At 40.4% G+C, this 13,336-nt stretch overlaps 1 protein-coding gene across 1 annotated transcript in view; it reads right to left on the reverse strand.

Moving 5' to 3' along the window:
- The window catches only part of LOC122808140, a 524,042-nt gene that overhangs the window by 177,985 nt on the left and 332,721 nt on the right, over nt 1-13,336 (reverse strand). Inside the window, exons 9-11 of the mRNA XM_044079110.1 lie at nt 2,840-2,943; nt 2,672-2,741; nt 2,112-2,169 (exon numbers count right to left, since the gene is read on the reverse strand). Of these exons, the coding sequence (XP_043935045.1) occupies nt 2,112-2,169; nt 2,672-2,741; nt 2,840-2,943 (232 nt within the window). The remainder of the gene's footprint in view (nt 1-2,111; nt 2,170-2,671; nt 2,742-2,839; nt 2,944-13,336) is intronic.

Genomic DNA, 13,336 nt, shown 5'->3' on the forward strand with positions numbered 1-13,336 from the left:
GCTTGTTTTACCGTATTTTAATAAAGGATGTATTTATTCAACTTTGGCATTCTCACATCCTTCTGGAGGCATACTGGTTGAAATTGTTGTTTAACTTTCCTCCTCAGCTATTATGTCAACTTGTTTTTAAGATGGGGAGTGGGAGAGACAGCCCCCAAGTTCCTGCCCCACAGGCAAGTGATATCTGTCTAAAAGCATTTTTTTGTGAAGAACGATGGTGTGCAACTTGAAAGTGGTAGTGGTTTTAAGTAGACCCATTTCTCAATATTGGCAGACAGCCAATATGAGCGGGGGGAGGACTTACTATGGAATATTTACAGAAGTCACCCCCCCATGCAGTTCTACAACTAAATTCACGTGGATAAATCAAATACCCAATTTAACTGCTTTAAGGTGCTCCAGAAATTTTCAATAACAGATTTCTTAAACACAGAGGGGTCTGGATGCGTTCACATTAGTCTACTACAAAAGCTTCAAAATGCACCATAAACACTGTTGGGTTGACTGTAGCTTACTTAGTGTCTTTACCCTTTATATTCCATAACTGCTGTAAAGCACCTCAGGTACATAAAACAGTGGTGAAGTAGACAGTTGACGGACTTGCACCTCATATGGATCATTAATGCACAGCTTGTTATGCATTATTGCTCAAATGCACACCTTGTTATGCATTACTTCTCATATATGATGCTTATAAAATTAATTCTTGACCTAGAGAAATCTCACTAAGCTGGGCCATTAATTGCAAAAATGATTAATCTCTATACTGTACAAGCTTTCAGTTGAGTCACCAAAATAAAAGCTACTTTGTTAAAACAGAATTTTCTAAAAAAGTGTTTCAACTTTGCAGTTTTCCACAGAATACTACTTGTGATAGTTCCAGCCCTTAAACTGACATTTTCCCAATAAAGTTTTTTTCCATATTTTAATTTCCATGAGAAAATTCACACACCTTGGATATTGTGCACAATAAAAAGAACTATATCCACAAAGAATGCTCAAGATGTTGGTCTGACCACTTAGACGAGGAGGCACCCTCCACCCCATACAACTTACTGATTAGTTTCTCCTGGAATTACATTAGTTTGGCAATCAATATCCTAACGTTAACTGAAGGACACCAGCTACTATCCCCAAGGACAGAACCAGATTCCGATAAATCTTTTGGAATGTGTGGCAAGCTAAGAGAATTGCACAAAACTATATTTGATTTGGATGGATGGCTTTCCACAGCTAGCAATCAGCACATCAAGCAGTTCTACATGGTAAAGCAATCGTGGTGCATTCACAGCTGTCTGGTTCAGGAAACCAGAGTTTATTTCACCAATTCTGTACTGATAACACTGTAGTTGTCCAAATGGATGAAGTCATGGCAGCATGCAGATTGGGCTAGGAAAGGGTTGTAGATCCTGTTACCCTCCTCTCTCCCCTTCCCAAGTTGCATCTTTTTAACTCTGAAGTCATAACATTTGTCCAAACACCTAGATTTCAGTCTTTCAACTGAAAGACTAGCCATAAACAAGTCTTGTATGGTTGTGGGGGCCAACTTCAGCTCATCAGCGGCCCACAATATTGACCAGTAAAATATAGACCTTAAAGTGAGATGGCACTTCCCCCTACTGTAGGGCATCCTCACAGTATAATTAGCATGAGGTGGCAGGGGTAGAGGGGGCCTTGCCCCCTGCAATAATTTTATTTTTTTTTTTAATGTTTTTCCATAATTATGTCACAGGTTCACTGTTTTGCCCAGCAATATTCCAAGATGCTAATGAAATAAATTAGATCCACTGTAGACTAATACTCTGTACAAGGGTGTTGCTCCAGTCTATATACAAGTTTGCATTTCAAAAGTCCTCTTTTGAATTACTAAGGCCATAATTCTATACATTCTATATATTTTTTTTGCTAAAAAGGTTTACAGTGATACGAGAGGCTTACAAAAACAACCTACAGAAAGGAAGAGTTATGCTTGAGGTACTGAAAGAAGTGAGAAAATTTAGGTGGGAACAAGTTTACCACCAACACTGCTCTTAACCTCTGAGCTTTTTAACAAGAATAGTTCTGAATATCATTTTAGTGTAGACCAGTGGGGTTTTAAGACTCCATCTTACCTGGCAACTGTTCTTTTCTACTGTGTGGCAAAACTGCTGGACTGGTCCCTTCAGAGGCCTACAAAAAAAAAGCAGTTATGTTATTCAAATTGGTGGTTAGGAGACATTTAAACTTTCAGATTAAGGACAATGATGCAGAAATGATAGTGTGATACAAAGCAGACAGTTCTGCCAGGAGGTGTCACTCTGGTCTCATCTCGGAGAACCGCAGTGCTTGTGTGTCTAAAGTGTTTACTGAAAGGCCACCCATGCAGGAGGAAAAAAAATCTGAACCTACAAGCTTTTCTTTCTCCCAACATGTATTCTGTTAGGGCTTCAACTGGGATTATTTATTTTATAAATTGCAATGAATGACGGCTACAAAAAATCTGTAGTTAGATCTGTTGCTCAGATTAACAAGTGCAATACTGTGGCATTGTTCATGTACTGCTGTTCTCAGAACAGGCAAAGGCAGGCAAGTACTTTGAAATCCTGTTGAATTCCCAGCTTCTGCTACCATGGAGCTATGGCAGAGGTCTTCCGTTCCAATCATAAAAAGTACTGTCTATCTGAACACATACCAGTTATAAACCTTCCAGTGCAGACACAAGTGAAAAGCTCCGATATAGTCATCTGTGCAGCTGTGGTGATCTGTAGCAAAAAAAAAATAAAATACAAAAAACAATAAATATGAAATTCTTTAGCAGCTTTTGTCTTTATTCCCTTTCAGATATAAAGTTACAAACTACCTTCAATGATTTCTCGGTAGTGAGATAGGATTGTATCTTTGCAGTTGACTTTTTCAAACAAATCTGCATCTCCAATACAACTGGACAGCCAGTCAGACAGCTTCCTTTGGAAGAAAAAAAAACAACAATGGAAGCAAATTCTGCAAAAAGTTGATTAACACCAAGTACAGAAAATCTGGCACTGTGTGGAGAATTTACAAATGATGTAGAACACATTAGAAGTGCCTCTGAGCAGTTTTGATCAGATCAATCACAATGTTGTACTGATTCACTGCACAAGAGGAAATGATTGCTCTGTTTTGGTATGCAGACTTGAAACATGTCCTTATAAATCATTTAGAGCCAGAAGCATTTCAAACAGCACGTGAAAACAGAGATTCGAACTGGGCTGCTGAAGAGAAAGATGTAAGCAAAAATGTGCATTTGGGGCAACAATGTAGTGTAAGGGGAGAGGGAATTTGCGAGCCTATAAAAAATGCCAGAGAGCAGACTGTCTTTCGATTTTACCAGGAAAATCCAGACCAGGACAGCTGTTTTAAGGATTAAAAGCTTTAAGCATTACAGTAGACAGTCACAGCTCTCATCTCTTCTGTTCTTTTCACATTTTTTTCCTAAAAACTATTTGCAACCTAGTGAAATGGAGTCCATATTTTACTCAAACACAAAATGGGGAAAGAAAAACAAGCATCTTAAAGCCCCTTTGTTATTTAATGAAGCAGTACATCCATTGCTTATGAACAATGATTATCTTTGCTCGAGTAACATGTGCTACAGTTTTAATGTAATTTAAAAAAAAAAAAAAAACTGTAAACACACACGTGCAACCAGACAGCACTTCTTAGGTTAAGCATCTTACTCAGATTTGTAGTATCTAAGCTGAGACCGAGGGAATCGACTCAAACAAGCTCACTTCATTGATTACACATGAGGGTCCCAGAAAGAGACAGTTTCCAAATTCTTTATTTTGGAAAACAACCTGGTGCAATGAGCTGCAAAATGCATCTTGTAATCAGAAAATGTGTGGCACTTGCATATCTTCAGATAACAAAAAGCAGCTTGCAATGATCTTGATCTTATGGGAAAGCTGTGCAGCTCTATATTTGTCTTTTCGGCTTTTCCCGGTTAGGGGTTACCACAGCGGAACTCCGGTCCACTAATGATTGGCAGTAAATTTTTTTTTTATGGTGCAGAGTTGCCAGCCCGGCGCCAAACCTTCAGCGAAGTCATGCCCATTCACGCATGTCTTTATGTAGTGGCGTAATATCTGCTGGAAATGAGGCATTATAAAGTGCCAGTGCCCAGTACAACAAATAATGTGCTTTAGAGGGCAACTACTACCTTACAGCCACATCACCTGAGCAAACATGCCCTTCTTGTCCAACCTTCAGCCATGCATGTATTGATATTGCTGGGTTTGCTTTGCCCCAACTTTAAATATTACCATTTGTCAACTACCCCTGTATTAGAAAATACCAAACATGACTGAAGAATGAATTCCGAGTGGACTTCTGGAATCCATTTAGTAACCACAGAGTCTCAATGTGGCGACATTCCCACATGGGCGAGATGTTCATTGTTCCACACTGGAGAAGTTTCCATGCAAGTTAGAGGTTTACTGACCAGATAACTTCCAATACTTTTCAGCTTCAAGGACAAGCTTATAATTGCCAGAAAGGCTACTTAGAATAGTCTACCTGAGCATAAAATAGTGTACATCATCCAACTTGTGTTCAATTTCTTGAGACAAATGCCTTACACGCTTGGACCATCATGCTTGTGACCATGAATGGCTGTATCAGAGTCTGTTACTTTGAAAGCAGAGAGTTTAACAAGGAAAGTACAGAATCAAGTCCAGCAGAACAGATGTCAAAGGTCACAAGCTCAGCAAGAATGTCAAAGGTCACAAGCTCAGCAAGAATGTCAAAGGTCACAAGCTCAGCAAGAATGCTAGTGTGGTGGTCTTTCAGATGATTTTCAAAAGGCAATTTATGGCAAACATCCAAGGGTTCTGATCACCAAGGGCTTCAATGTCATATCCACAAAGGCTCGTGAGTGAACTTTAATTTTCAGAACGTTAGTCCAGTTTTACTGTCTGAACATGCCAAGGACGTTTCATGGAATAAGAACAAATGCATTTGGATGTTGCAAAGGTTGCACCACTGCAGCCTGTAATTCATACAGTTGTGTAAAATGTTGGCATTGCTCAGCATACTGGATATTTCTTAGGTGTTGGAAACTACCCTCTGAACGTCTTGTCAAGAAGCTTTAATACAGCAGATCTCATCTAACCTGCACGAGATCTATATTCCAAACAAAAAATGCAGATAAACTTACCATCACAGAATACAAATCACTCTAGCTTGCTTAACACCCTAAAGCTATATTCCACCTGCCCATAATTTCAGCATTAACATATTTGTTTTGTATAAATGTCTGCATTTTTTCTGTATAATTTTTCTGTATAACCCAGCCACTGGGGATGTACAAGCCAGTGCATTTCTTTGTGCCGGTCCCAAGCCCGGATAAATGGGGAGGGTTGCATCAGGAAGGGCATCCGGCGTAAAACCTCTGCCAAATTACTGATGCGGAGAACATGTCATAATTACATACCAGATCGGTCGAGGCCTGGGTTAACAACGACTGCCACCAGTACTGTTAGCCAACAGGGTGCTGGAGGAAATTGGGCTACTGTTGGCCGAAGAAGAAAAGGAGGGGGAAGGCATGCCCGAAGGCAGGAAGAGAGGAGGAAGGTTAGGAGTGTAGTACCGAGGGTAGGAACTTTGAATATTGGCAGTATGACTGGTATAGGGAGAGAGCTAGCTGATATGATGGAGAGAAGGAAGGTTGATATATTCTGCATGCAAGAGACCAGATGGAAGGGAAGTAAGGCCAAGTGTATAGGAGGCGGGTTCAAATTGTTCTATCATGGTGTGGATGGCAGAAGAAATGGGGTAGGAGTTATCCTAACAGAACAGTATGCCAAGTTTTGGAGGTGATGAGTGTCAGATAGAGTGATGTTTATGAAGCTTGAAATTGATGGTGTAATGATGAATGTTGTTAGTGCATATGCTCCACAAGTTGGGTGTGCGATGGATGAGAAAGAAAAATTTTGGAGCGAGTTGGATGAAGTGGTGGTGAGTATACCCAAGGGTGAGAGATTAGTGATTGGAGCGGACTTCAATGGGCATGTTGGTGAAGTGAACAGAGGGGATGAGGAAGTGATGGGTAGGTATGGTGTTAAGGAGAGGAATGCAGAAGGTCAGATGATTGTGATTTTGTGAAAAGGATGGACATGGCTGTGGTGAATATGTATTTGTAAGAAGAGGGAGGAGCATAGGGTGACATACAAGAGTGGAGGAAGATGCACACAGGTGGATTATATCCTATGTAGGAGGGCCAGGTCTGAAGGAGATTGGAGACTGTAAAGTGGTGACTGAGGAAAGTGTAGTTAAGCAGCATAGAATGGTGGTCTGCAGGATGATGTTGGTGATCAAGAAGCGAAGGAGTGTGAAAGTAGTGCCAAGGATTAAATGGTGGAAGTTAAAAAAGGGTGATTGTGAGGTGGAGTTCAGGGAAGAGTTAAGACAGGCACTGGGAGGCAATGAAGAGTTACCGAATAGCTGGGTAACTACAGCAGAGCTAGTAAGGGAGACTACTAGGAAGGTGCTTGGTGTGACATCTGGACAAAGGAAGGAGGACAAGGAGACATGGTGGTGGAATGAGGAAGTACAGGAGAGTATACAGAGGAAGACGCTGGCGAAGAAGAAGTGGGATTGTCAAAGAGATGAAGAAAGTAGACATGAGTATAAGGAGATGAGGCGCATGGCAAAGAGATAGGTAGCGAAGGCTAAGGATAAGGCATATAGAGAGTTGTATGAGAGATTGGACAGTAAAGAGGGAGAAGTACCTTTACCGATTGGCTAGACAGAGGGACAGAGCTGAGAAAGATGTGCAGCAGGTAAGGGTGATAAAGGACAGTGAGGGAAACTTACTCAAGTGAGGAGAGTGTGTTGAGTAGATGGAAAGAGTACTTTGAAGGGCTGATGAATGAAGAGAATGAGAGAGAAGGTTGGATGATGTGGGGATAGTGAATCAGGAAGTGAAGCAGATTAGCAAGGAGGAAGTAAGGACAGCTATGAAGAGGATGAAGAATGGAAAGGCTGTTGGCCCAGATGACATACCAGTGGAAGCATGGAGGTGCTTAGGAGAAATGGCAGTGGAATTTTTAACCAGATTGTTTAATGAAATTTTGGAAAGTCAGAGGATGCCTGAGGAGTGGAGAAAAAGTGTTTTGGTACTTGTCTTTAAGAATAAGGGTGATGTGCAGAGCTGCAGTAACTACAGAGGGATAAAATTGATCAGTCACAGCTTGAAGTTATAGGAAAGAGTAGTGGAAGCTAGGTTAAGAAGGGAGGTGATGATTAGTGATCAGCAGTATGGAATCATGCCAGGAAAGAGCACTACAGATGCAATATTTGCTCTAAGAGTGTTGTTGGAGAAATACAGAGAAGGTCAGAAGGAGCTGCATTGTGTCTTTGTGGACTTAGAGAAAGCATATGACAGGGTGCCTAGAGAGGAGTTGTGGTATTGTATGAGGGAGTCGGGAGTGGCAGAGAAGCATGTAAGAGTGGTACAGGATATGTACAAGGGTAGTGTGACATTGGTGAGGACTGCGGTGGGAGTGACGGATACGTTTAAGGTGGAGGTGGGATTACATCAAGGATAAGCTCCGAGCCCTTTCTTATTTGCAGTGGTGATGGACAGGTTGACAGATGAGATTAGACAGGAGGCCCCGTGGACTATGATGTTTGCAGATGACATTGTGATATGTAAGGACTAGGTTGAGGAGACCCTGGAGAGGTGGAGATATGCTTTAGAGAGGAGAGGAATGAAGGTCAGCAGGGCTAAAACAGAATATGTGTGTGTAAATGAGAGGGAGGGTAGAGGAATGGTGAGGATGCAGGGAGTAGAGATGGTAAAGGTGGATGAGTTTAAATACTTGGGATCAAAAGTTCAGAGTAATGGTGAGTGTGGAAGAGAGGTGAAGAAGAGAGTACAAGCAGGGTGGAATGGGTGGAGAAGAGTGTCAGGAGTGATTTGTGACAGACGAGTACCAGTAAGAGTGAAAGGGAAGGTCTACAAGAGGGTAGTGAGACCAGCTATGTTATATGGATTGGAGACGGTAGCACTGACAAAAAGGCAGGAGTCAGAACTGGATGTGGCAGAGTTAAAGATGTTAAAATTTGCACTGGGTGTGACTAGGATGGACAGGATTAGGAATCAGTATGGGTCAGCTCATGTTGGACAGTTTGGAGACAAAGCAAGAGAGGCAAGATTGCGTTGGTTTGGACATGTGCTGAGGAGGGATGCTGGGTATATTGGGAAAAGGATGCTAAGGATGGAGCTGCCAGGTAACAGGAAAAGAGGAAGGCCTAAGATAAGGTTTATAGATGTGGTGAGAGAGGACATGCAGGTGGTTGGTGTGAAAGAGCAAGATGCAGAGGACAGGAAGAAATGGAAACAGGTGATCTGGTGTGGCAACCCCTAATGGGAACAGCCGAAAGAAGAAAATGATGATTTTTTCTGTATAATTTATAATTCCAATGGTTCAGCTGCTTTACCAACTTCTATAGTTTTAAGCTGCAGGGTTTCTTCTGCAACCTGTTCTTACTCATCTATACCTCGTAAAGTTTGGTAGTTTTCTACAATTCTGTTATAGGAACATTTTTGTCTCCTGATTTTTTCCAGCATCACCTTTAGTTCTTATTTTTAATATCAGCAATGGAAGTAGGTACACAGATTGTCTCACCATCTCACTTACTATTAACTAGAGAGCCCCTGAAGCATTATGGTCTAAAATTGAGACAATTCTTACAACTTTTGCAACTACACTTCCCTTATTGAATCAACTGTTATCACCCTAATGCAAATAGTGTAAACGACATATTACATTTGCATTACTTCTCCGCACGTTCTAAATTCTTCTACTTCGGCTTTCCATTATTTCACGTCCAGCTTTAAGTGACACATGCACATTCGCTGTGAGCACAACTCCTGGCTATACAACTGACCATCTGGGACCACTGTTCTGGCAGACATACTAGGCCTGTAAATAATTCCATTTAGTCAGGAAAGATACAACTACTATGCCTCTACATGGCAATCGGGATGTCTTCGACAGTAATTCTGAATACATGCAGTTTTTGCTTTTGCACTAGATCTGTTATTCCATTCCTAGCTTCCAGAGCCATATCACCCAAATATTATGACAACTCATGTCTAAGTTCCTGGATATGACGAGTGCCTGTACTTGTGTAGTAGCAGTTTTTGGCCCAACAGTGCTAAAGTGCGCCAGTTACTTTTCCAGTCTCATCTGTTTATGCTCACAGCTTGTGCAGACAATTTCATAGTCTATTCTCTATTGGATAATATGAGGACTTTACTAGGCTATCGACCCCAGAGGTCATTTTAAGCCTAGCCATTTCATCCCAATTTAGTACCATAGATATGCTAGTCAATATTGAGGATTGCATTTAGAAATGACTGCCCATGTCCAGGGGGGTTGTAGGTGCTATCCCCGGTAAGAATTTTTGGTGCCCAATCCACTTGTCCAGGTTCCTTTTGAACAGTGCCATAGAGGTGCTCTGTTTCACATAAATTGGTAACTTACTCCAAAGATGCAGCAGTTGCTGGGAGACAAATCTGTCCCTCCAACACGTCCTATTTAAGTTGCAGGCCATATTTAGGTCCCTGGAATGGGTAGCTCTAATCCAGTTTGATTTATGGATGTTCAGCAAGTTCATTAGGTTTAGATCTGAGATTGCTCTGTACGCCAGGTATAAGTCTCCTATAAGACTATACAATACAGATTACAGTGACAAGGACTTTAGTCTGTGTAAAGCATGTGCTCGAATCCCTTAATCTTCTTTGTTAGAAACCTCTGAGGTCTCTCCAATTGCTGCAGGTGCTTTGTATGGTACATGCTGAATGGGGCATTATACTCAATTATGGGCCTAATTACTGCAGAGTATAGAAGGGTTATAACCTCCTTTGTTCTTGAGATGAGGTCTTGACTAATCTAGTTTGCTACGTAGAAAGTCTTCCTTACTACAGTAGACACATGGTGGTGAAAGTTAAGGTCGCAGTCAACTTGCGATCCCAGATCCCTTAACACTTCATAGGTACACAGGGTTAGTATTGTTAATTTGATAATGTGAAGGGACATTGTTTTTGCCAAAGGGAATGATGCATTTCTGTGCATTCAGCTTGAGACCGAGACTAAGACACCAGTCGGTCTGTGTAATACCTTCCTGGAGTATACCAACATCATTTGGGGAGTCAATAAATTGCACATAGTTTGCAGTCATCCACAAACTTGGTCAGCCACAACCCCTGTGTTATATATTTCTCAGAAGTACAGGCCACAACCAACAGTAAGAGGGCCCTGCACTGACCCTTCTGGCACCCCGCTGGTGACAGGTCTGCAGGTTGATGTGGAGTCACCCACTGATCGTGTGTGTCTGGTATGTGAACCAGCTGGCAGCCCATCTTACAACAAAGGGGTTTACATTCTGTTTGCTAAGTTTATTGATAATGCCAGAGTATGGGATTGTGTCAAAAGAATTTGCCAAGTTGGGGTATGCTGTGTGCACAGATTTGCCCTCATCAATAACCCTGGTCACACTTTTGAAGAAATCCACCAGATTTAACAGGCTGGATATGCCCCATGACAAAGCTGAATTGGGTCGAATCCAGGGTTTGGAGGTCACCTATGTATTTATGAAGTCCATAATGATATGTTCCATAGCCTTACAGATGAGGCTGGTCAGACTTATGGGTCTATAATTCCCTGGGTCTGTTGCTAGGCCACCTTTGTGGAGGGGAATAACTGTTGCGGTTCTCCATTCTGCAAGAACAAAGCCTGTGGTTAAGGCTGTGATTGAAAAGGGTACTTAGTGGTGATGCTAGCTCATGTTTTAGCCTGTTTAGAAGACCGCCTAGGATGCTATCTGGTCCCATAAGGCTGTGTTTTTTCCTAGGACAAGGCTTTAATGCCCTGCTCTTCAGATATGTAGAGTGGGGGGTGGAGTTTGGGGCAAGCTATGTGATGTCTGGAGGGGATAAGGGAGTGAAATTTTCACCAAACCTATCTGGCAGGTTTGCCATCTCTGTGGGGTCAGGGCGTGTGATACCCTTAAGTCATTAGTTCAGCACATGCGTGGGTCCTATCCTTTTAGACTACGTATATAGCTGTAAGCTACATGCTTTCCAAAATGTTACCTTCTATTTTACTGTCTTGAATGTATTTTTTTTTTTTTTTTTTTTTTTTTTTTTTTTTTTTTTACACTTTATTGTATCAATTCAACAATACCAAACAATTTTTATAGAAAAGATGTCATGTTCTAGCAGAGATTCATCAGTATTAAATCAGAAGTGGGGTAAGGCCATCTTTTGATTGCAGCCTTACCTGTGGTAGGTAATTGGATCCTTGGATGGTTCCCTTTCATAGCCATTACATTTACAGCACAGGATGTCTTTCATTTGACTCATTGTATAAAAACTTTCCTCACTTATTTTAGTAGATAGTCATAATTTTACTCCTCGGCACATGAACCCAGCTTCAGATAGCATGAGATCTATTTTGTTCAGCTCGTTTCATCGTTTTGTATATTGCACCTTATTCTCGTTTCATCGTTTTGTATATTACACCTTATTATCGTTTTGTATATTACACCTTATTCTCGTTTCATCGTTTTGTATATTACACCTTATTCTCGTTTCATCGTTTTGTATATTGCACCTTATTCTCGTTTCATCGTTTTGTATATTGCACCTTATTCTCGTTTCATCGTTTTGTATATTACACCTTATTCTCGTTTCATCGTTTTGTATATTACACCTTATTCTCGTTTCATCGTTTTGTATATTGCACCTTATTCTCATTTCATCGTTTTGTATATTGCACCTTATTCTCATTTCATCGTTTTGTATATTACACCTTATTCTCGTTTTATCATTTTGTATATTACACCTTATTCTCGTTTCATCGTTTTGTATATTACACCTTATTCTCGTTTCATCGTTTTGTATATTGCACCTTATTCTCGTTTCATCGTTTTGTATATTACACCTTATTCTCGTTTCATCGTTTTGTATATTACACCTTATTCTCGTTTCATCGTTTTGTATATTACACCTTATTTTCGTTTCATCGTTTTGCATATTGCACCTTATTCTCGTTTCATCGTTTTGTATATTACACCTTATTCTCGTTTCATCGTTTTGTATATTACACCTTATTCTCGTTTCGTTTTGTATATTACACCTTATTCTCGTTTCATCGTTTTGTATATTACACCTTATTCTCGTTTCGTTTTGTATATTACACCTTATTCTCGTTTCATCGTTTTGTATATTACACCTTATTCTCGTTTCATCGTTTTGTATATTACACGTTATTGTTGCATATTAGAGAATCACTCAACAGAACAAATTCAGTCTCTGGGTCTCTTCCTTAGCTCAGTAAAATATGCAACAGTAACATGGTTCTCAAACTCAGTATTCAAACCAGCATAATTCTGGATAAACTATTTTTTATTTTATTTGTTACATTTTTTTTTTTACAGGGATGGTCTGACTGGACACGGGTCCATTTTCAGCGGAGGCCCAGAGAGAAAAGATCCACAGTAAGTAAATTAAACAATATGAAAAAAACAGTATAAGCAACACCAAGGCAATATTCAGACTGTGACCAATGGCAAGAATCAAACCCTGTACTTTGTATCTGTAAAATAAACACATTAACCATAATGCCAACCCCACCTAATAGTCTCAAAGATCTTTTCTTCTGTATTTTTCTGATTAAATGGTCAAAGTGATAATGGGTTAGATCATCTACTTGCATCGTTTCAGGAGGTGATTGATGCTAGTCTGTCGCCTGAATCTTAGTAGCCAGTAATTACTTGCAGAATATTTTCTTTGCTGTTGCATCCTTTGCAAAACCTTTACCTTTTATGGGAAGTGCCTGTATTTGACTTTTCAGCAGTTGTCTTACTTAGGGCACTCTTGAACAGATATACAAATAATGGATTCTAATCCTAGTCTTTCTGGCAATATTCATGGTACTTCATCCAAAATTAAAACATTTTTCACTGTTCAGAGCATACTCCTCAAATGTACTGCAGCCTGCACCAATGTTTCATCGGGTCTGTGGATGCACTGATTTATCTTTTAGCAGCTGTCTGCGGGTTAATCCCAGAATGTTCATTTAACATTTTAATTTTAACCTCCAAGAACTTGCTCTTGGGCATTTTACAGCAGAAAGTCTCTGCGAGACATATGTCTAGATGCAGTGGAATCACTAAGTGTACCATGCTACTCTGAAATGACATTTACCACTAAAATCGCTCAGTTTAAGTATCCATTGCTCTTTTACTCATACAAGCTGGGCCATCACATCTCCTCACCATTAGCTCTCTTGGTTATGCATAGTAAAGA

Source organism: Protopterus annectens, chromosome 8.part0 (assembly GCF_019279795.1).
Source record: "Protopterus annectens isolate FY-2018-M chromosome 8.part0, PAN1.0, whole genome shotgun sequence".
Taxonomy (NCBI): Eukaryota; Metazoa; Chordata; order Ceratodontiformes; family Protopteridae; genus Protopterus; species Protopterus annectens.